This window comes from Aegilops tauschii, chromosome 6, assembly GCF_002575655.3.
Source record: "Aegilops tauschii subsp. strangulata cultivar AL8/78 chromosome 6, Aet v6.0, whole genome shotgun sequence".
NCBI classification, from domain to species: domain Eukaryota; kingdom Viridiplantae; phylum Streptophyta; class Magnoliopsida; order Poales; family Poaceae; genus Aegilops; species Aegilops tauschii.
Window position 1 is genome coordinate 331288521 of NC_053040.3, and position 25131 is coordinate 331313651.

The 25131-nt window shown below is 47.0% G+C and overlaps 1 protein-coding gene across 1 annotated transcript; it reads left to right on the forward strand.

The window, feature by feature from the left end:
• The first annotated feature begins 20105 nt into the window (after positions 1-20105).
• LOC109754380 (uncharacterized) lies at positions 20106-21622 on the forward strand. The gene has a single exon (XM_020313289.4). It carries the CDS (start codon positions 20525-20527, stop codon positions 21425-21427), a length of 903 nt encoding a protein of 300 aa, XP_020168878.1. The 5' UTR covers positions 20106-20524; the 3' UTR covers positions 21428-21622.
• Positions 21623-25131: the final 3509 nt, after the last annotated feature.

A 25131-nucleotide genomic window follows, 5' to 3' on the forward strand; every position in this document is an offset into this window, starting at 1 on the left:
AGGATATGCTCCGAGCTTCTGTCATCTCTTTCGGCATGGATTGGGAGAAATGCCTTCCATTCGCTGAGTTCGCTTATAACAATAGTTACCAAGCTAGCTTGGGCAAAGCCCCTTTCGAGGTTCTCTATGGACGAAAATGTCGAACGCCTCTTAATTGGTCAGAAACCGGGGAAAGACAACTCTTTGGCCCGGATATGATTCAGGAAGCAGAAGAGCAGGTTCGCATTATTCGTGAGAAATTGAAAACAGCCCAATCTCGCCAAAAGAGCCATTATGACCGCAAACATAAGGCTATGACTTTTGAGGTTGACGAGAAGGCTTACCTTCGGGTGACCCCTTTAAAGGGAACCCATCGATTCTGTATCAAAGGCAAATTGCCTCCTCGTTACATTGGACCCTTTCGCATTCTTGCCAAGCGAGGAGAAGTTGCCTACCAATTGGAACTACCTCCGCATCTTTCCAAGGTTCATGACGTCTTCCACGTTTCTCAACTCAGGCGTTGCTTCTCGGATCCTATCCGTGGAGTGGACCACGAAACGCTTGATCTCCAAGATAATCTCACATATCGGGAATATCCCGTTCGAATCCTTGATCAAGCCGAGTGTACCACTCGACACCAAAACATCAAGTTTCTAAAGGTTCGATGGTCACACCATTCCGAGAAAGAAGCTACTTGGGAAAGGGAGGATCGTCTTCGACTTGAGTACCCCACCTTCTTCCCAACGGATCCTAAATCTCGGGACGAGATTCTTTTGAGTGGGGGTGAGTTGTCACATCCTAGCTAGTTCATGCATTAGAGTGTTGCATCATGTCTATTTTTTCACAGAAACTTGAAATGGGGATGCCAGAAACCCCCAGCACCCCCCCTGAAACAACTAGGGTTTACTAAAATCCTTTTCAATGAACCTGAAATGCCCTCCATAAAAGTTCACCATCTTTGGTCCTGGCTAAAACCCCTGCCAAAAATGGTTACATATTTTTGGAGGCCATTTTGGATTTTTGCACAAGCCATAAGTATTTGCATTTGGGCAATTTAAATCCTATAAATATTTTCAAATGCCCAAATAATCTTGAAGGTATTTTTTAGGCTGTTGAGAATAATTTCAAAGGTGCCTCAGAATATTTTCAGGATTTTCCCAAATGAAATAGTATTTTTACTATTTCAAAACACAGAACAGAAATAAATAAAAAGAGAGAAAACAGAAAGCAGAGAGGACTTACCTGGCAGCCCACCTGGCGGCCCAGCACTGTGCTGGCCCGCGCCAGTCAGCTGCCTACTCTCGCCAGAGCAGGCAGAGAGGTGACGCCGGCGAGCGCGAGCTCGCCACGGCGCCACCTGCTTGTCGCCTCGCCCGTGGATGCGCTGGACGACCCCCACGACGCGCCCCGAGCCTCTGGACACCCCCTTTCTCCCCCATCGCCTCTCCCTCGCCTTCCTCCACCATGGCCGACGCAGCCGCTGCCACCTCGCCGGAGTAGCCGCGCCCACCGTCGACCTCGCGCATCCCACCGTGTCCAACAGCTCCGCCGTCGCCTACTCCTTCGAGCAGGTCGAGCCCCGAGCGCTCGCTTGCCCCGAAGCCTCTGCTCCGACCTCGTCTTCGCCGCTCACTGTCGGAGATCCCCTCCGCCGTCACCACCGCAATAGCTCGCCTCCGACCTCGCCGTCCGCTCTGTCGCAACCACCGTGAGCCTGGACACCTTCCCATCCTCTCCTTTCTCCCTCTCGAGCTCCGTAGCCACTGCACGTAGCTCACCCGCACGCGCCGCCGCACGAGCTCGTCGCCGACGAGGCTCCGGCCATCCAACGGTCGCACCACCGTGTCCGTTAGCTCCACTGCATCGCCAGGAGCCCGTAGCACCATCGCACGTCCCCCGCCGTGCTCTCTAGCAACGGATTCGACTACACCCGTACTCCGGCAGCCGCACGGCTCGTCGCCGGCATCGATTCCGGCGACCCCGAGCTCCACCACCACCACCAGTCGATGTGGTTTGCTCCCAGCTACACGTAGGTGCTCTCCGCCGTCCATTTGGTCGCCGGAGCACGAATCCCGCACTCCACCGCCGCGTCTGGACGTCGTCGGCGGCTAAACGCCGGCGAGTCAGCGTGGTTTGACCAAGGGTTGACCTCCCAGAGCCACTGACAAGTGGGGCCCGCCTGCTAAATAATCTGAGTTAGAGTTTAAAATTAATCCTAATTAGATAATTACCTAACAGTGACACTGACACAGGGGACCCACACGTCAGGTTTGACCCGGACGACCCCGTTGACCACTGACGTCATCATGACACACTGCTGACGCATTAAGCAATTTAATTACTGGAATTATTCTTATATTGGAAATTCCAGAAATTATCACAAACTTCAAAAAATCATAGAAAATAATCTATAGCTCAGAATGAAAAGATTTATATATGAAAAATGATCAGAAAAATCCATTCTATCCATCTGTACTGGTTTCATGCATGTTTAAGCAAGCTAACCTACTGTTTAATGTAGAACAAGATAAAGCACTAAAAGAGGCCACATATGAACTTGGAATTTGAATCTCTGATTCAAAATAGTCCAAACCCATCTGGTCTTAGTTGCATTAACCCAATACATCCATTTTGCCATGTCTCATGCATGCATCATATTGTTGCAGTTGCTTGGTGTTGATTGTGCTTCGGTATGTTCGTTGTGGTAGGTTCTGCCTCCGAGGATATTCACGAGTATCCAACTGAAGGGCAGTATCCCACCACCACTCCGTCAGGCAAGCAACCCATTGATCATTTCGATACAAACCCATCTTCTTGCTTCTGCTCTCATTTACTGCATTAAGACAACGCGATTCAAACTGCTGTGTGTTGCGGTAGTTGAACCCACTTTCCTTTGCATGACCTGTCATTGCCACAGTAACTAGATGAAACCCACTAGCATGTGTAGGAGTTGATTGAGCCATGTTGTGTTCCTACAATGCTATGCTTGCTACGCTTAGAGTCGTGTCAGGTCTTGCTCATCAGGGTGATGAACTAGAGTGAAAGTGTGTGTCGGTAATGAGAGTGAGGTGTTGAATATGATTTGGTAAAGGTATCGATGGGAGGCCATGTAGGAGTACATGGTGGGTTGTTTCATTGAGACCGTCCCTAAGAACTGAGATCTGTATGCGTGATTTAAGATTCAGCTACTACCACGCATTGGGCCCGAAACCAATGGACCCCCTCGGCTTCTTAATCACCCTTGTCCTCTGTCCAGGAGTTGCACGTAGTTTCTGGTGTTTGTAGTAAGCTGGAGGCCGTGGACAGCGCTGACCAAGGGGTGGGCTGTGATGCGGTAGGCTCGTGGCACGGTGTACCGAGTCGCCCGTTTGGTGTCCAGGAACCCTGCACACATCGTTTGGGGCCGTATGTGGAAACCTCGGCCGGACTCCCTGCGGATGGAACCTAAATAGGCGATAAACCTGGACTAGAGACTCGAGTGTTTAGGTAGGCTGTGACCGACACCCACGTTGGGCTTCCGCTTGAAGGTTGCCGAGTACACGTCGTGTAGCAACGGTAAGTGGTGAGAGCGTGTGTGACGAAGTACACCCCTGCAGGGTATAAAACTATTCGAATAGCCGCGTCCGCGGTAAAGGACTACTTGGTCACTTATGCAGTTCATAGACAAGTAAATGGATACTATTAAAAGCCTCAAGATAAGTGTGAGTACCGCGGATGGCCCTCTCGTGGGATGACGAGGGAGGATCCACGGTGGAGTATTGAGATGGTGATTAGTGGACTCGTGTGCGAAAACTATTTCACAAGTGGTGTCTCGTAGGATAGCTTAGCCAAGAGTCAAAGCTGGCTTGCTGCAATAACTCCACTACCTTCTTGAGAATGAACATGTATAGTAGGATCTGTTGTAAGACTTGCTGAGTACCTTTGTACTCATGTTGCTTCAATTACTGTTTTCAGACGACAACACCGCCCCTTCCGATGGGTTCTATGTAGAACTCGACGACGACGAGTGACTTGCCACCCAGGTGGTGATCTAGGCTTGTGAAGGGCCTACGTAGATAGACAGGCTTCGTCAAGCCTTCTTTCTTTCTAGCGTCTGTACCCAGACAGTTTGCTTCTGCATGTGCTTGTATGATTGTATGACTTGAGTGTCGAGTCATGTGACCCCTATCTGTATGAACAAGTTATGTAAGGCTCTCCGGAGCCCTTTAAATAAAGTACTTGAGTTGTAGAGTTTTGTTGTGATGCCATGTTGTATTTGCACATATCGAGCATATTGCGTGTATGATTGAAATGCTTGGTATGTGTGGGATCCGACAATCTAGTTGTTTATCCTTGGCAGCCTCTCTTATGGGGAAATGTAGTCTAGTGCCTCCTTGAGCCATAGTAGTCCGCTACAGCCCGGTTCACCGGAGTCCTGCTAGCCCAGCACTACTGCTCTGGACACTCGACTGGCCGGCATGTGATTCATATCGTTCTTGTGTCTGTCCCTTCGGGGAAATGTCACGCGGTGACATCCGGAGTCCTGCCTAGCCTGCTACAGCCCGGGTTCCCGGAGTCCTGTTAGCCCAGTGCTACAGCCCGGATTCACACGCTGCTGGCCGACACGTGCGATGTTGATTCATGTATGCCTGTCCCCATACGTTAGTGCCGCTTTGGGTTCACGACTAGCCATGTCGGCCCGGGTTCTCTGTCATATGGATGCTAGCGACATCGTCATATACGTGAGCCAAAAGGCGCAAACGGTCCCGGGCCATGGTAAGGCGACACCCGTGGGAGTACCGTGCGTGAGGCCGCAATGTGATATGAGGTGTTACAGGCTAGATCGGTGTGACTTGGAATCGGGGTCCTGACACTTAGCTCGACGCCCGCCGCCGCCAGGCTGTCGACAAAGCCCACCGCATTTCGCCACTTCCGCTTGCCGCCGCCTATCGCCATCGACTTTCTCGACACTGCTCGCGGTCGACCCAGCTTGCTCGGTTGGGGAATCTGCCGTACTGAGGGTTCTTTCTCATGAACGACAAGGTAACTAATTTAATGAGATATTATCTCATCTCCTATCCCAGTTCATCTGCCTCCTTTAATCACCTGGCGGAAATCGCCATGAATTCATTTTTATTCAAGATAATTTGAGGGTTTTCTTTCATTCATAGAATGTACAGTGCGCCGACACTTCAGGACTTTGCGACCTCCACCAGAGATTCCATCTCACCGTACCAGATAACTTGAGGACATGCACGGTATGTTCAATCTCACCCTAAATCGGTTGGCATGGCCTACTTTCCTGAACATATTCTAAATATTGCTACATTTGGATAAAAGGTGCCACATGCACCATATACGTCAAAGGGGATTTCCCCTTTTCATTCTATACTAGGCAAATTAATGATGTATTGTTCTACCGGTTACTCTCATATTTCCATGACATCATGTTTACCCTATTTGTTTAACTATAGATTTTTGTCCTTCGATTTCAACTGTTGTATAGTTCTTTCAATTTGGGCCCATATTTGCATGTTACCATATTTTCTTTAACAATCCTACCATTTTTTGCAGCACATCCCTTGCTATGCAACAGATTATGTAGTGCACAATTTTTCCCTTTACATAGATCAAGGCTCCACGGATGTCATACTGCACAAAAACCATGGATTTACAATCGCTGCTACTGTAAGACTTGATGAACGTGGTGACTCCTATTTTGGCACTGGCTTTTGGAAAGAAATTGCTAAGTTTTATGTACTGAAAGCTGGCACTAAAATTGCACTGCACATAAAAGGGCCTGGTCATGAGATATATGCTAACTTCCCCGACAAAATCATCCGTCCAGACTTTGTTCGAAGTAAGTTTTCTTTTCAAATATCTGCATGTTGACTTACCCTGCAATATCAAATGAATTGTGTAGTATTTAAGCAACCAATTGTTATTCCCTTTTCTTACTATATTCCTACCTAATAACTTCTACTCCCTCTGTTCCAAAATATAAGAACGTTTTTAACACTACACTAGTGTCAAAAACGTTCTTATATTATGGGACGGAGGGAGTAGTTACCAATAGCTTTTCTATTGCCCTATTTTAACTAAATATTTCATGTACTCCCATTTCTATCAGAAAGCGCCGCTGACAAGGAGACTCCGGAGGTGGAGAATGGGGCTGCCAACAAGCAGAGGCGGGGCGAGCTAGAACCGCAAGCGACTCCAGCAGGCCTAGACTTCATCAGCAGCCTCCCCGATGATATGTTGAGAGTCATCATCTCCCTCCTCCCAATCAAATATGGGGCGCGGACAACCGTCATTTCCCGGCGGTGGCGCCCCCTATGGAACTCCAGCCCTCTCGACCTCATCGACACCCACGAGCTCTGCCATGGCTATCGCAAAAGCTTGGATGCATTCTCCAAGATCCTCGGCAGTCACCTTGGCCCAACCAAAGGCCTTAGAATGGGCAAGTTCCGTTGCAACGGCAAGGACCGAGCCAAGCTTGATGACTGGTTCCGATCCCCCGCCCTAGATCAGCTCGAGGAGCTCACTTTTGATGATGGGAATATGCGGTCACTGCCAACGCCCGCACTCCGCCTCGCGCCCACGTTGCACGTCGCGAAGTTCAGGACTACCATTTCCCGCCCCTTAATGATGCGCCCGCTCTTATTCTACCACGATTGAAGCACCTCGAGCTCATCGTCGTCTGCCTCTCAAACGGTGACATGGAGCGCCTGCTCCGTGGCTGTACTGCACTCGAGTACCTTCGTCTTCAGGCGATCAATGGGTTGAGTACCTTCCACATCACCTCCATGACTCTCCGGACTATTTATGTGTGTTGCTGGTGCGGCAGGAAGACATCACAAGATGTGTACCACGGTATGGTCATTGAGGACACACCTGCAGTTGAGAGATTATTTGTAGTTGATCAACAAGGTCCAACAAGAATCAATGTCATTTCTGTGCCGAAATTGACAGTGGTGGGCTACTCGTCTGACAAATACTCCGAACTTGTTACTGGATCCACACCCGTTCAGGTACAACAACTGCCTTCTGCCTCTCCTTCTACAAATTAACATTATTTCTAATTTTGAAGATGTTTGTTCGTCTGTCATTCAGAAAATGATTCCGACAAGCTTGACCCCGAAACTGTGCACAGTGAAGGTCTTGGCACTAGAATCCATCGGCCCCAACCTGGAGCAAGTTGTCAGTTTCCTGATATGCTTTCCGTGCCTGGAGAAGCTATATATCGAGGTGATGTTCCTTTCCTATTAAATGTTAACCATAAGGGAGTTCAATTTGTGACACCTTTTTCCAAGTTTACAATGACAATGTACTACGATTTCTGAAGGTTCTTTTGTAGGATTTCACTACATACATGTCCCCCCCCATATTGGTTGCTTGATCCATATGGTTACAATCAATAAGCATTTCTCCTTTGGATTCATCTGTACTAGTTTTCTTAGGGAAATTTTCATCCACTCCAACCTCTTGTGAAGAAGGCTACATTTTTCTAGAATGTAATCAAATGCTCATGTTAATCATGTCAGATCGAAGATGGCATGTTAGTGCATTTTACAAATCCTGCAAATGAAATAGGCCTGTAGTAATGTTCAAAACTGCATGTAGGCACTAACACGATTTCTTCTTTTGCAGATAAGATTAGGCCCAGTGGTGGATAATGTGATATAATATAACAATCACGTCGAATGCCTAGATCTGCATCTCTCAAAAATTACTTTGAACTCCTACCGAGGGACCTTACCGGAGATTATATTCGCTAGGTTCTTTGTTCTCAGAGCAAGGGTACTGAAGGAAATGAGGTTTGCCCTACATTTATTTCGCAAAAATGAATGGTTTGTTGATCAGCGCAGGCGCCTGCGGCAGAATGGAGTAGGCTCCAAAAATGCTGAATTTCATTTTGGAACTTCAGATGACAGAGTAATCGGAAGTCATCGTGTCAACCCCATACATGACTTCTCAGTGGCTGGCCCCTTTGCAAAAATTGTGAGGTTTCGAAACCAGACTTAGAAGCGGTGATATTAGTTTGAACCTCTCTGATATCCATGTTCAGCGAATCAGCGCGAGCGTTTGAACCTTGTAATCTTCGAATTTGAGCCATATAACTCTGGAATTTGAACCTTGTAATATTTCGAGATTTTGTGGTAAAATCGTTGAAATGGCATCGTATGAGACTCGTATATTGCTAGCACTATTTTCACCTTAATATGCAATGGTCTTAGATTTTATTAACCATTCTCGAATCTGTTTGCCTTGTCGATCTCACAGCACACGATCTGTATAGCTAACTCGACTGCGATCTTCGACATTATTGCACACAGTTGGCTTCTTCAACCGTGTGCACTGTAGAGCATAGAATTAGTTATCACACTCGAGTGTCCATCATCACCCTTCTGTGTAACTTTGACCTCATCGCCCAAGGGTAAACTTATGACCGAAGTCATTCCACACACTTCGTTTTTACAAAGCTTTTTGCTAATAAACGCCCATGATTTGTCCCTCTTCTAGCCAACGCGTGGCCAAACTAGCCGGGCGGGAAGTTTGCGCGGTAAACATCGCGGTAGCACGGGAACAGGCTCACCGACAATACATTTGGCGCCTCTTTGAGCCCACGCGTGCGGTGCGGTGTTGTCAAGCATGCACTGGATTCTGGAATCCTCCGCTATGAATGCCGTGACAAGACGTGACGATTACAGGCCGGCCGGCCCCCATTTATTACAGCAGCCATTTAACCCTTGTGTCTCTTCAACCTTTCGATCGCATCCCACCATTGCAAGAAGCACACCCACCACGAGAAATTCTTAGAGGGTATCCTGCGCGACTCCAATGGCGCTCCGAGCGGCTGCCGACGACAAGCAGCAGTTCACCATGCGTGCCGTGGTGGACACCCACAGAAGGTTCATGGACCTCTCGGTGGTGTACACCAACGACTCGGTCTGGGTGGAGCACTCCATCCACATCATGGAGCCGTTGCTTGCCGAGGAGAAGTACAAGGTGGTCGGGTTCGACCTCGAGTACACCTGCGCTCGTGCCGAGTCTCGTCCCAAGGTCGTCGTCGCCCAGATGTGCGTGCGCCACCACGTCCTCGTCTACCACTACTGCCTGGCCACAAGGCCTTGCGAGCGTTTCGCCAGGTTTGTCAACCACTACATGTTCGCTACGGTGGACATCACCAACGATGTAAAGGCGCTTGAGAATTCGGGCATCGCCTGCCAGAATCTTGCCGACATCCAGGGCCAATACAAGATCTGGGGAAGCAAGGAGCATGAGAAGGACTCACTGGTTCACCTCGCCGAGGCCATCATCGGCCCCTACTATAGAGACATGAAGGATTCGTGCAACAAGGACAAGTGTGCCTGGCACTCGGCCTGGATGGAGAAACTCGACAAAGCTCACATCATGTACGCGGCCAAGGAGGCGTACACGAGCTACGACATGTACAGGCGGATCGTTGACATGAGGAAGTGCCTCCTTCCCCAAAACGGCCAGGGATCCAGCCGGAAGCAGAGCAATGGCAAGCTTCGTCGCAACAATAAGTAGATGATTAGATCCTCGTTTCTCCTACTTTAGTATGCATGTAATTGCTTACTTTGGTGTGTGGAAACGTTATGTGTGTAGTCACTTGTGTAATTCTATGCTTATTTTGGTTATGCAATGCTGTCTTTTTAAGTATATATGTTGATGCTCTGTAGACAGAGTGTAGATGTTGTGCGGACAAAGAAAATCACATCGCACACGGACTAAACAATGGAACCCGTCGGTGATGTTTTCATCAATCACTCACAATTGTATACCAGCAATCGTTTGCTCACAACACACACGGCTTGTTAGCAGTAATCGTCTGTGTTGTTATCGATCTTCGCACACGTTTCCGATTACGGACCTGTTTGCCTTGTATCACACACATCTTGTTCATTTGAACCGTTTCTGTTCTCATGTCTCAACGCAAACAGTTCATCCGAGTGAACCGCATGCCGTATATCGCACACACCTTTGATCTGGCTGACCGTTTCTTTTGTGTTGCCTAATCATAAACAGTTCATCCGAGTGAACCGTATGCTGTACATCGCACACACCTTCATCTGGCTGCCCGTTTATTTTGTTCCTCCTCATCGCAAACAGTTAATTGAGCTGAACCATATGCCCTGCATCGCACACGCAACTAAAATCTGAACCATGTTTGATGCATCCTCCATCGCAAACGTTTTGCACCTTTTTTGACGGGTTTTTTACACCACCGTTTGCGATTATGGCATCGCACACAGTTTCGTCGAAGGGTCTCTGATCGTAGTGTCGCGTTAGCAGCATCCTGTAGTAGTGATCATGTGGTGAGGAAAGATCTAGGCATATATGTCCAGTTGAATATGGGTAGCATGAGTTATTATTGTTGACATCACCCTTGAGGTGAATATGTTGGGAGGCGAAACTATAAGCCCCTATATTTCTATGTGTCATGTTGAAACGTTTTGCTCATGTGTATGCGGTGAGTGTTAGCAATCATAGAAGACTATATGATGGTTGAGTATGTGGACTTGCCTGAAGGCTCCGATACGTGACTCTTCCTGAAAAGATGATGAATTGTAGTTGCAAAGTTGACTGAGAACATAGTTTGTTGGTTTTTAATAGATTTTTTGCTTTATACTTCGATTGTGTGATGAACGGTTACTTATTCATGAGAAGTATATGATAAAAGTTCTATGACAAGAGCCTTATGTTTAAATTTGTTGCTGCTATAATAATGAACATGATGCTTCTATGTCCGTATTTTGTTTTTATCGACACCTCTCTCTCTCTAAGCATGTGGACATGTTTTTCGATTTTGGTTTTCGCTTGAGGACAAGCGAGGTCTAAGCTTGGGGGAGTTGATACGTCCATTTTGCATCACGTTTTCCTACTGTTATTTATGATGTTTTTATTCATAATAATGCTTTTTGGAGTAATTCTAATGCCTTTTCTCTCATAATATGCAAGGTATACACAAAGAGGGAGAATTTCGGCAGCTAGAAATCTGGACCTGGAAAAGCTACATCAGGCCACCTATTCTGCACAACTCCAAACAAGCTGAATCTTCACGGAGATTTTTTATCAAATATATAATGAATATTGGAGCAAATAACTACCAGAGGGGCCCCACCAAGTGGGCACAACCCATCTGGGCGCGCTAGGGAGCCCAAGCGCGCCCTGGTGGGTTGTGCTCACCCAGGCCCACCTCCGGTGCCCATCTTCTGGTATATAAGTCATTTTGACCTAGAAAAAATAAGGAGAAGACTTTCGAGATGGAGCGCCGCCATCTCGAGGAGGAACTTGGGCAGGAGCACTTTTGCCCTCCGGTGGAACGATTCCGCCGGGGGAACTTCCCTCCCGGAGGGGGAAATCATCGTCATCCTCATCACCAACAACTCTCCCATCCTGGGGAGGGCTATCTCCATCAACATCTTCAACAGCACCATCTCATCTCAAACCCTAGTTCATCTCTTCTGTTCAATCTTGTTACCGGAACTATAGATTGGTGCTACATCTTGTAGTTGATTACTATATGGTTTATTTGGTGGAAGATTATATGTTCAGATCCAATATGCTATTTAATACCCCTCTGATATTGAGCATGATCATCATTTGTGAGTAGTTACTTTTGTTCTTCAGGTCACGGGAGAAATCATGTTGCAAGTAATCATGTGAACTTGATATGTGTTCGATATTTTGATAGTATGTATGTTGTGATTCCCTTAGTGGTGTCATGTGAACGCCGACTACATGACACTTCACCATATTTGGGCCTAAGGGAATGCATTGTGGAGTAGCAATTAGATGATGGGTTGCGAGAGTGACAGAAGCTTAAAGCCCAATTTATGCGCTATTCCGTAAGGGACCGATTGGATCCAAAAGTTTAATGCTATGGTTAGAATTTATTCTTAATACTTTTCTCGTAGTTGCGGATGCTTGCGGGAGGGTTAATCATAAGTACGAGGTTTGTTCAAGTAAGAACAGCACCTAAGCACCGGTCCACCCACATATCAAATTATCAAAGTAGCGAACACAAATCGAACCAACATAGTGAAAGTGACTAGATGAAATTCCCGTGTACTCTCAAGAACGCTTTGCTTATCATAAGAGACTGTTTTCGCTTGTCCTTTGCCTCAAAAGGATTGGGCTACCTTGCTGCACTTTTGTTACTACTATCATTACTTGCTCATTACAAATTATCTTGCTATCAAACTACTCTGCTACTTACAATTTCAGCACTTGCAGACATTACATTGCTAAAAACCACTTGTCATTTCCTTCTGCTCCTCGTTGGGTTCGACACTCTTACTTATCGAAAAGAGCTACAATTGGTCCCCTATACTTGTGGGTCATCAGTCATCTCCTCCGACGATGACTTTGACGTCTCCAATGGCTCCCAGTGATGGAGTCCTGGATTAGGGGATACCCAACATGTCGACTACTAGTCCTTTAATTTTGATTGGGCCAAGGACCCCTAAGATTATCAATTGGTAGGCCTCGTCCGTCTAGCCGAAGAGCGCCAAGAAGGAATGCCCCCGAGACTTGGCACATACTCCAAGATTTAGAGGTTGTCTTTGACACATTCTCCACTAGATGCAGCCGACCAATGTGTAACCCTAGGCACCCCCGATATCTATATAAACCGAGGTGCACGGACCGTAGACGCCCGAACTCATTCAAATACTATCTCGCGGTAGATCACTTGTACTTTGTACCCCATCGACAACAATACAATCAACACAGGAGTAGAGTATATTGTTGGAAATATGCCCTGGAAGCAATAATATTGTATTATTTATTTACATGTTTATAATTAAGAGTTTATATTCTATTCTATAACTGCTATGATCCTGGAATATGTGATTCAGTGGAAAACTCATTTGCATGTGTGGAATGATAAACAGTAAAACCTGATTCCTAGTCTTGCCTCTAGAACTAGCTCAAGTGTTGTAAGTGATCATGTTTTCCAGATCTTGGGATATCGTTAAGTGTAATGATAGTCCCAAAACAACTATGAGAATATGACGTTGGAAGAGCGGTCATATTGAATTGACCCAACTTGTTTGTTATACTTTGAGATACTATCGTCACAAGTCAATCGTTATAAGGCAAAGAGTTAGCATATGCTTTAGTTCCTTAGACCATGAGAGTATCATAGTCACTTCTTACCGCATGATGGACTTTGGGGCTGCTCAAACGTCATTTGTAACACGGTGATCATAACGACAACTTACGGGTTCATCAGAAAGTTTGACAAGGGCTAGATAGCTCAGGATTGAGATTTGCTCCGTCGATGGTGGAGAGATATTCTTAGGGCCCTGTCGGTGTGACGGCACCATCATCGGCTAGCCAGACACAGGTGACTAGGTCACAAGGATGCCAGAACATGTCAACGAGAAATAAGAACAAAACTGGTAACAAGGAGACCGATATAGTGAGCATGAGAATGACTCAAGTGGATACCGATATATCTCACTTTGGGTTTTGTAAAGTATCACGAAGTGAAGGGAATAGCACATGATAATCAAAAGGTTCACTCGAATGTCATTCGTGTATTCATAGGGATCAATATGGATGTCCACGGTTCTGCTATTGATCATTGAACGAAAAGGGGTTTGTTCATGTTTATGTTTTACCAAACCTAAAGGGTCACAAGCTTAAGGGAATCACCATCTGTTGAGTGTTATTGGTGTAAGAGTTATGAGAAAATATTTATGAAATAGTTTTATTAATATTAGAAATAGTTTCGAGAGAAACCGGGAGCATTTCGGAGTTACCGGAAGAGTTACTGGTTTACCCAGTAATACCGGGAATTAATATATAGGTGGAAAATGTTTCCGGATATGTTAAATTAATAATAAAATGCTCTAATATAGATTAGGAGGCTTTTATATTTAATTAAATATCAACAGGCCAAGGAAAATACTAAAATGGCCAGGTGGTGGGGAGTTATGGGCCCTAGGGCCCAATAACAATATATGGCGCCCCTAGCTTGTATGACAAGCTAGGGATGGTCGAATACCCCTCAAAAAAAAGCTAGGGTGGCCGAATTGGAGGTGGAGGGGGACTCCTCCACCCCTAGGGCCGGCGCAAGGGGGGAGTCCCTCCTCCCCTTGTGGCGCCCCTCCTCCTCCTCCACCACCTCCGGAGACACACAAGTTTTGGAGCCTCCTCTAGTTCTCCAGTTCTAATTCTAATTTGGAGTTGATCTAATTAGAGCTAGACATAGATCTCTCTAATCCTCGTAGTAGAGAAGCCCTTTATGGTTCTCTTCTCCCCCCCTCGAATTCTCCAGCGATGATTAGCTCTGGACGACGAAGCGCTGTCAAATTGTGAAGCCCGAATGCTTGCAATCTGTAGAGAGGTCGTGCTTTCGGTCTTCGATTCGAGGGATCGTTTGTGAACGGTTCGAGGGACTTCATCGATGATCTACACCAACTCTTCTTCCGCTGCAACTCGAAGTTGGTAACGATCCGCTCTTAATCGCTAATGGATCTTCATAGCGTTTCTGGTTTGATCATAGGGCGATTTTTTTGTTTCTACTACGTTTTCCAACATATATCTCTTCGAGAGAGCCCAAAACACTATGTCTCATGTCACCATCGTGCCAAGGATACCTGTTCGGGACCCCTACCCGAGATCTGCCAGATTTAACTGTTGGAAATCGTAGCAGAATTTTCAAATTTTCCTACGCTCACCAAGATCCATCTATGGAGTATACTAGCAACGAGGGGAAAGGAGTGCATCTACATACCCTTGTAGATCGCGAGCGGAAGCGTTCCAATGAACGTGGTTGATGGAGTCGTACTCGCCGTGATCCAAATCACCGATGACCGAGTGCCAAACGGATGGCACCTCCGCGTTCAACACACGTACGGTGCAGCGACGTCTCCTCCTTCTTGATCCAGCAAGGGGGAAGGAGAGGTTGATGGAGATCCAGCAGCACGACGGCGTGGTGGTGGATGTAGCGGGATCTCGGCAGGGCTTCGCCGAGCTTCTGCGAGAGGGAGAGGTGTAGCAGGGGAGGAGGGAGGCGCCCAAGGCTGTTGTATTGCTGCCCTCCCTCCCCCCCTTTATATAGACCCCCTGGGAGGGGGGGCGCCGGCCAGGAACCCATCTGCATGGGGGGCAGCGGCCAGGGGGAGACTTGCCCCCCAAGGCAAGTGGGGCGCCCCCCCACCCTAGGGTTTCCAACCCTAGGCGCAGGGGGAGGCCCATGGGGGGCGCCCCAGCCCACTAAGGGCTGGTTCCCTTCCCACTTCAGCCCATGGGGCCCTCCGGGATAGGTGGCCCCACCCGGTGGACCCCCGGGACCCTTCCGGTGGTCCCGGTACAATACCGGTGACCCCCGAAACTTTCCCGGTGGCCGAAACTTGACTTCCTATATAGAATTCTTCACCTCCGATCCATTCCGGAACTCCTCGTGACGTCCGGGATCTCATCCGGGACTCCGAACAACTTTTGGGTTTCCGCATACTCATATCTCTACAACCCTAGCGTCACCGAACCTTAAGTGTGTAGACCCTACGGGTTCGGGAGACATGCAGACATGACCGAGACGCCTCTCCGGTCAATAACCAATAGCGGGATCTGGATACCCATGTTGGCTCCCACATGTTCCACGATGATCTCATCGGATGAACCACGATGTCGAGGATTCAATCAATCCCGTATACAATTCCCTTTGTCAATCGGTATGTTACTTGCCCGAGATTCGATCGTCGGTATCCCAATACCTTGTTCAATCTCGTTACCGGCAAGTCTCTTTACTCGTACCGTAATGCATGATCCCGTGACTAACGCCTTAGTCACATTGAGCTCATTATGATGATGCATTACCGAGTGGGCCCAGAGATACCTCTCCGTCATACGGAGTGACAAATCCCAGTCTCGATCCGTGCCAACCCAACAAACACTTTCAGAGATATCCGTAGTGTACCTTTATAGTCACCCAGTTACGTTGTGACGTTTGGCACACCCAAAGCACTCCTACGGTGTCCGGGAGTTGCACGATCTCATGGTCCAAGGAAAAGATACTTGACATTGGAAAAGCTCTAGCAAACGAACTACACGATCTTTGAGCTATGCTTAGGATTGGGTCTTGTCCACCACATCATTCTCCTAATGATGTGATCCCGTTATCAACGACATCCAATGTCCATAGTCAGGAAACCATGACTATCGGTTGATCAACGAGCTAGTCAACTAGAGGCTTACTAGGGACACGTTGTGGTCTATGTATTTACACATGTATTACGATTTCCGGATGACACAATTATAGCATGAACAATAGACAATTATCATGAACAAAGAAATATAATAATAACCATTTATTATTGCCTCTAGGGCATATTTCCAACATTAACTCCGACACCCATGGCTCCAACTCTGATGACGAAGCCCCTTCGGTCGTCGCCGCCTACATAGAGGGTTACTGCCGCACCAGCAACCACAAGGGGAAGGGGCGGCGAGGAAATGGTGATTTCCTCCCCCTTCTCTGTCTTTGTTTAACTACTTTTTTAGTTTGCTAGTGTGTGGCCGGGTGATGAATTATGATCTTTTGGTTGTCCGATGACTCTGTCCATTCGCTGGTATGTGAATTATGTTTGTTTATTGCTAGTTGTGTCGATATATGTAGTTGCTAGTTTTATGTTGCATGGGTTGCATGAAATTGGGGGTTCAGGTCTGAGGAAGACGACTGTAGATGCAGCAAAATGAGGGGTGACCGGTCACAGTCCATGGATGTTTGAGGAGCCGGATTAGCTAGGTAGGACTGTAGAAGCTCTAACTAGTCGCTCCTAGGTTAGTTGTTGCTCTAGTGTAGCATGTGTTTTGTGAACAATATTAAACAACATGGGCAACATGTCCCTAAGCCCGTATACAGATTGAACTGGGCCACTGATGCAAGGGGAAAAACGTTGCAAATAACTGAGCACAACTATAAACACTAGGAGCTCATTTGATTCGTAGGATACAAATATCACAGGAATAGAAAAAACATAGAGATCATAGAAAGTGAGATGACACACACTTTAATTCCTATGGGAAAAAAGATGCCATTTGATATATAAGATACAATTTTTATTAAATGTAGGCTAATGTTTTTTTCTCTAAAATGTGAAACATGGACTCCTATCCTATATAGGATTAGCAATTCAACCCACCAACCAAAGGCTTCATGAGAAAAAAAAAATCTACTTCCTCCTATCCATATTACTTGTCGTTCGAATAGTGTATCTAGCATTGAAATATAACTGAACATCCGTTTGAGCGACAACTAATATGGACAAGAAGACTACAAAATCTATACCTACTATTAAAGGGAATAGGTATTCTTGGTTTGGTCATAATATTGCTTGTCCCGTGGTATTTTTTTCTTTTACGGTGGGACCTACCTAACACTCCAACCAGTTGACCTACCGAGCTTTACTGGTTATAAAGCAGTGAAAAATACTAAGAACCAATCACCAGCGCAGATACGAATATTTTTTAAAGTACGATATCAACTATTTTTGAAAAACAATACCAGATTTTTTTGCGAAGCGCAAACACTTTACAAATTTGTAAACATATTTTTTAAAAATGAAACATTTTTTAAACATGAACATTTTCTTAAAATCTCGAACACTTTTTTCAAACAAAAACATTTTTTAATTCCAAAACAAAATGTGGAAACACAAACATTTTTTGAAACTTGCGACCAAAATTGGTAAAACAAAAAAAATTGAAACTCCGAAAAGGAAATTGAAACATGAACATTTTAAAAAAAATTGACCAATTTGTGGATAGGGGAACATTTTTTTTAAAATTCCAATAATAATTCTGAAAAGTTGTGAAAATTTAGAACAAAAATATTCCAAACGAAAAACCCAAACAAAATTTGAAAACACGTTTTTAAACAATTTTGGAAACGGTAACATTATTTGAAACTCCTGAAAATGAAAACATGAACATTTTTAAGATTTGTGAACAATCTCTGAAAACGGAAACATTTTCTGAAATTCTGAACATTTTTTAAAAGTTGTGAAAAAATAGAACAAAACCATTCCGAACAACTTTGAAAAACACGAACATTTTTTGAAAATCCAGAATATTTTTTAATTTATGTACAAATACGAAAACACAACCATTTTTTATTTAAAAAGCGCGAACATTTTTTTAGATAGAGAGGGTTCGCTTGAATATTTATCCCACGTCGCTTTGATCCTCAAAAAGCCACCAGTTTATATACGCTGGATAGTTGTCGAGTAATCATCAAGCGCAAGGAAGGGTATGATGCCGGAGTGAAGGAATTAAGGTTGGCTCTAATTAAATGAAATTGTTGGAATAGAGCCTGACGAAAGAATTAAATGTTGGCTCTAAACGGAAATGTGGGAAGTATGGCTGGATTTGCAGGCTCGGGATGTGCTTGCATGTCCCATGGAGTGTATATGGCTGAATCTAACTAACAAAAGATATAAGATACCTGGTTGGAGCGGTATATATAGCTGGTGAGTGATGGCTGAATCCTAATGCGCACTAACAAAACAACCCCCGAGATGTGTGAAACACGAGAGATGATGTTGCCTTCTTTCCATGGGATCAATCGGCTCTCGCTCGTGAACTACTCAAAAACGTAAAAGGAAGCAAACGACCTGCCGTCAGCTTTGATTTTTGGGCGGCATGTTAACCTTTTCAATGTGCAAGGGAATGTTTCTATTTCTCGGTGTTTTTGCCGCTATTAAATTTTACTTTTTTGAATAAAAATACATGGTTAATCTACATGCAACTTTTGATCGAGCATTGTTGCTGCGAATGGCGCACACAACGGTTTTAGGCCCACTGATGTTGCTCATCAAAGCTGAACACAATGTTGGAAGGCCTATTGCTTGCTACATCCGAAAGCACACCAATGTAACACCAATCGTCGCTATTATTTTTCTATTGAGAAGTTGGACCATTGTGCTGCAAAACCAGTTACATAAATGATGCCAAGACAACAAGTCATACGGACAACGTTGCAAAGCTGACCACATGGACACAACAAAGATGACTGCCACTGCTACAAGTCAGACACGTGTCGTAGCGAGGTCAATCAGTGTGCTACAAGTTGGATGTGTGGAGGTGTAAAGCTAACTAAGTGTAGATGGTAGGATTATAAGGAGAATTAATTGATCCTTGGTACCCGTGTTAAGGGTTGTTGCATGATTAATGCCTGACTGATATGCATTTCTTTTAGAGCTTGATGTGCATCTCCCTGACGTGTGATACCTTCTGGATGCTATCATGCCACACTGGTGAACATGCTAATTTTCACTCCCGTTGCAACACACGGGCATATGTGCTAGTTTCTATAAACAAAGGAGGCCTGTAGTAGAAAGAAAGAAGCACAAATGTTTGTGCTTCTTTCTTTCTTTCTACCATAACAATCATGCATATAAACGATCGCAGAAAAACGTACTCATGTGGTTGCGTGGCTAGAGGGACAGTGATATCCCCAGTTTATCAGGGTTCAAGTCCTGGTGCTCGCATTATTCATGGATTTATTTCAGGATTTCGGCGATGCGCTTTTAGTGGGAGGAGACGTTCCCTTCGACGACGAGACGCCTATAGCGACTTCGTAAATCTCAAGATGATATGATGGTTCACTTTCTCGGAGGTGCTCATGAGGGTAGGATATGTGTGTGCGTGTTCATAGGGGTGAGTATATGCACGTCTGTATGTGCGCTTGCGTTTGTACTGTTAAAAAAACGTACTCCTAGACAACTGCCAATGGAGCGTTCCTCCGCACATGAGCCACTCACGCGTACCTGACTACGTGCACGCCGCACAGCCGCCACCGCGGCTTCCACGGCGCGAGGCGCTGCTTCCCTCGGCCGACCTGGCCCTGCCGCAGCCGCTGGACGATGCGGTCGTCGAGGTAATGGTCGTGGCGTGAGAGATCGAGACACGTATCGGGATGCAGTTTGAACGGACTAGAATGGTTGCTTCGCCACTCGTTACGCCCTTGGCGTGTGCTCGTCTACCTGTGCAGAAAAACGGCGAAGCCCATCTCATTACCGAGGAAGCAGTGCGCACACAGCAACAAAACAAAAACGAAATCACTAGCATGGTAGAGAACCCAGCTAGAACTCTCCCACTACTGTGGGCTAAATTGAATTCTTCTTTGTCTCGAAAAAATATCAACTTATTTCCTGGAAAACAAGCGAAAGCCCAGACGTTCTTTGTCTCAGAAAAAAATAAATTCTTTCTTGGAAAAGAAGCGAAAGCTCAGACGGAGAAGCAACAAGGCAAAGGCAGGGAGAGGAACACCGATCCCCCACTCCACCTCACCCCGGAGAGGAGAGGAGAGAAGAGAAGAGAAGAGGAGAAAAGAAAAGATCCGATCCGGCGGATCGAAGCGCAACCACCGTCTCGACGTCTCGTCTCGCCCTATCCGTTTCCTCCGTTTCACACTCTCCTCCCTCACCCCTTCCCCCGTTCCCCTTCCTTGGTATAAGTCCTCCCTTGCTATTTCCGCCTCACATCCGACCACAAATCCGCACCCCCAGGACCAGCAGCAGCAGCCATGACGCCCTCCGCCGTCGCCAACCTAGCCGGCGCCTCCCCGCTGCCCGCCTTCGCGCCGAGGCCCAGGTCCAGGCCCAACTCGGCCAGCCCGGGCCCGTTCGGGCCCGCGCCGCGCCGGCTCGCCGTCGCCGCCCCGCCGCGGGCCTTCTTCTCCTCCGCGCCCTACCAGCCGCCGGAGCCGGAGGGCTACTCCTCCGTCCGCGAGTACGGCCTCGTGCCCATGGTCGTCGAGACCACCTCCCGCGGGGAGCGCGCCTACGACATCTTCTCCCGCCTGCTCAAGGAGCGGATCGTCTGCATCCACGGGCCCATCGCCGACGAGACGGCCTCGCTCGTCGTCGCGCAGCTGCTCTTCCTCGAGTCCGAGAACCCGCTCAAGCCCATCAGCCTCTACATCAACTCCCCCGGGGGCGTCGTCACCGCCGGGCTCGCCATCTACGACACCATGCAGTACATCCGCTGCCCCGTCAACACCATCTGCATCGGCCAGGCCGCCTCCATGGGCTCCCTCCTCCTCGCCGCCGGCGCGCGCGGGGAGAGGCGGGCGCTGCCCAACGCCAGGGTCATGATCCACCAGCCCTCCGGCGGGGCCCAGGGCCAGGCCACCGACATCGCCATCCAGGCCAAGGAGATCCTCAAGCTGCGCGACCGCCTCAACAAGATCTACGCCAAGCACACGGGCCAGAACATCGACAAGATCGAGCAGTGCATGGAGCGTGACCTTTTCATGGACCCCGAGGAGGCGCGCGAATGGGGGCTTATAGACGAGGTCATCGAGAACCGCCCGGCCTCCCTCATGCCTGAGGGCCTCAGTGCCGTTGACCCGCCTCACCACGGTGGGGGCGCCGGCGCCAACGGCCGTGGCAGGGACAGGGATATGGAGGAGCCCTCCGCTGTATGAGGGGTGGCCACGAAGGTGAAACCTTTTCCTGAGTCCGGTGGCTATGTTGTTTGTTGTTAGATCTAAGTTTTGATGATTCCTAATACAACAGGTCAACTTGGTATCTTCTCCCTGTTGTTTCAATTGCCTGAACTGAGCTATTGCTGATATTATTGCAACTCGTAAAAGGGATTTCATTCCTTTGGTACTGATAAATTGATAGTGTGTTGAATGTCCGTTATACGATCAATTTCAGGTTACAGCATCAAAAACATGTTGTTCTTTTTTATGCATAGGATTTTCTTTGCTTTGTGTCAACAGCCAATAGTTTTATGACGATGTTTTCTTTATATGCAGTATATGATGTACTTAGAGATGCTTCAGTTGTCATTCTTTTCCTGTCCTTTTAGGCTAACCAGCATACACCATCACTATGGCGTTGTCCAATGTTCTTACTCACTACTCCCTCCGTCCCACAATATAAGATCGTTTTTCGAGCTTGAAAAACGATCTTATATTGTGGGACGGAGGGAGTATAAGGTTAATTTCCAGACACTCAAGCCAAGAGGCATTAGCAGAAGTGTAGTTTATGTAGAGTTACTTACTTGCACTGTTATTAGGAGCTTAGTGTTTAGAGATGACTGGATGGTTTAGCATGTCTTGGAAGTGTCAATATTTGGTCAAGCATTAAGCTATACAATTTGGAGGTAGAATTCTTCTCCCTCTGTAAACAAATATAAGACGTTTTAGAGACAAGCTTGTGGTGTTGAGTTGGTTCAGATACAAGCTATGTGATTCATCCGGCGCTTCAGCCGTAGCAAACATCCAGAATGTGTTGTAGACTTGCAGTATATACCTATGAACCAGACCAAGTTCCATACCTAGAAACAGCGTTCTAAAGAGTGATGCCTGTGCAGCCACCCAACTGTTAGGCACCCTGTTATGTTGTGATTTTGCCTGTAGGCAGAGTGATGTGTTCTTGCAAAGTACAGCTTTCGTAATTTGAGTTGCTCTTTTTGCTGAATTGGATATAGTGGAATATGCATTCTGGATGTTTGCTCGCTTGGAAAGTGAGATATATCTCAGCTCTGTTTGTCAAACCATGGTATTCTATTATTTATTTTTATTGTTCAACACAGGCAGTTTGCAGTATATTAACTGTCTACTGGAATGTGTTGTCGATAACATTATACTACCTAGAACAGCGTTCTGAAGAGTAACGCCTGTGCAGCCACTCAACTGTTAGGCACCATGTCACGTTGTGATTTTGCCTGTTGGTAGTGATATACTTGCAAAGTGCAGCTTCCGTTATTTGAATTGCTCTTTTTGATGAATTTGGATATGGTAGAATATGCATTCTGGACGTTTGCTCTCTTGGGAAGTGAGGTGCTACTTCCGTCTCAAAATGTAAGACGTTTTTGTAGGCCAGACATTTTGAGACGGAGGTAGTATTTCTCAGCGCTGTTTGTTGAACCATGCTATTCTATTATATTTTTCTTATTCAAAATAGGCAGTTGGCAGTATATCTTCATTGATGATGGTTGTTGCCGCTCTCATTTCATGGTGGGCATGGCTGGGAACTCATATTCTCACACAAGCTTCTGCAAGCAAATCAAAGAACAGGTTAATACCGTAAAAAAAACGAACATGTTAACAGAAACACACAGCAACTGAAACACACGAAGCAGAGGAATGTCAGGGAAACAGACGGATTTTGGTCGGCACTACACCTTGAGCCTTTTTTTTTTAATTTTTGGAGGTTAACTAATTCAACGCGATGCGCTAGATATCGCTCTATAAGCGAATATAGACTGATATGTAAGTTCAATCCAAAACTCTCAAAGCACAAGGTCTAGTTCAAGATTTTAGATAAGAAATAAAAGTTTTATTATATTATAGGCAATGGGGTACATGGTGTGGTTTTTAAACTAGGCAAGGACCTTTATTTATAGGGCTTAGAGAGCATCTAGAACCACGATCACCTATACGTCCGCGGACGTGTCTGTTGGCAGTGCTCAGGCAGTAGCCAATTTGCCCTATTCACAATCATAAACCCCCAATTCGGATACCCTATTTCATTTCATATAAAGCCATGCAGTCTACGAAGATCATAGAGATAGCATAAAAACTTAAGCAATTCGGACATCGACATGCAATTAGTTCATCCTAAAGGGTCGAGATAGTTCAGATTCAACCTAAAAGAAAAATAAAACATGGATAGGCGAGCGGCTGGAGTTCACCATTTGGCTGGGCCTTTGCCATTGCGGTCGGTGCGCGGCGGCCCATCTCCTCCGTTTACGCGTCGGTGGTGGGTGGGTAAGGAGTCGTCATCATCATCCGTGGTGGTGCCACTCTTCGATGCAAGCAAAATATAGCCGGAGAGGTGGCGGAGGAGGCACTACTGCTCCTTCGCGTGGCAGATGGCCTTGGCGGCGGGGTCCCCTTCTCCCGTGCGAGGCGCTCGACGCCTCGAGCCCGAGGAGGAGCGCCTTCGCGTTCTTGCGACAGAGGCACCGCGCGTCGGACTCGTCGTGGTATGCGATGTCTGTATGACCTCACAGAGGAGCGCCTCATCCGGGTCGACGGGGACGGAGCGCGCCCGCCGGCGTGAAGAACCGGGCTCCGCCGTGACCATTGCCCACTGCCACTCGCGTCGGTCGCCTTCGAATCCGGCATGCGCATCCGCACGGGAGTCACGGGCACGAGCATCCACAGCTGCCCGGGCGGTGATGGCGTCGGAGGGGATGGGGATACGCCCGCGGTTTAGATCTGGAGTGGCGCGGAGGGGATGGTCAACCGTGACCTGCATTCCGTCGACGGGAGGTAGAGGAGCTCGCGACGGAGCTCGAGCTCTCACCGGTGTCCACACGCGAACGTTAGATGGCTATGCGAAGCGTGAGCTCCTCCTTGTCCGGCGCACTGCTAGATCTATCGTCCTCCTCCTTCACAAGACCGTCCTAGTCCATGGGATCGGCTCGTTGTCGGAGTCCTGACCGGAGTTGGCCATGCCGGAGAGGAAGCGAAGGATTTGGGAGGAAGCGGAGAAGACAAGTGCAGACTAAGAAAGTGAGGGTTTGACTAGGGTTTGTCCAATGTGGTGGGGTATTTGTGGGGGCATCGATGGGGGTAGTGCGGGCCCTAGTGGGCCGACCCGATGTGGCGCCCGCGTCCGGGCATCCCTATATCGCCCCGGATATGGGTCGGGTATGGGGAGTGTCGATCAGTCTGATCGTTTGGGCTGGATATGGAGCCCGTTTGGGTGGCGTTTTTTCATCCGAACGGTGACCGGGCAGCCCACCCGAATGTTTGGGGCATGTATGAGGGTCCGGTTGTAGATGTTGTGTGGACCTTTATTTGTAGGCTTTGGTTATGCCTTTACATCTTAACTTCTACTTATAGCTAGACCACCCCAGAAAACATTAGCTAAAACTAAGAAGACAAACAAATACTAACTAGAGTGGAAGTATGTTTAATTTCATTGAGTCTAGTCACCTTTTGCCAAATGATGAGCATTCGTTGTTTTGCGGAATGGAATGAAATGAGGCATTAGAAAATTTGTCCACGACAACAAACACAACATCACTCCCTTGTCGTGTTCTTTGCAAATCCAAGGCAAAGTTCATAGAGACATCCCTCCACTGGGCAACAGGAACAAGCAAAGGTGTGTATAACCCTGCGTTATAGACCCGCCCTTTGCAATTTGACATATCGTTGAACAAATATTC

Excerpts from the sequence above, each read along its gene's own strand:
- LOC109754380 (XM_020313289.4), top strand. The coding sequence starts at position 20,525 with ATGACGCCCTCCGCCGTCGCCAACCTAGCCGGCGCCTCCCCGCTGCCC.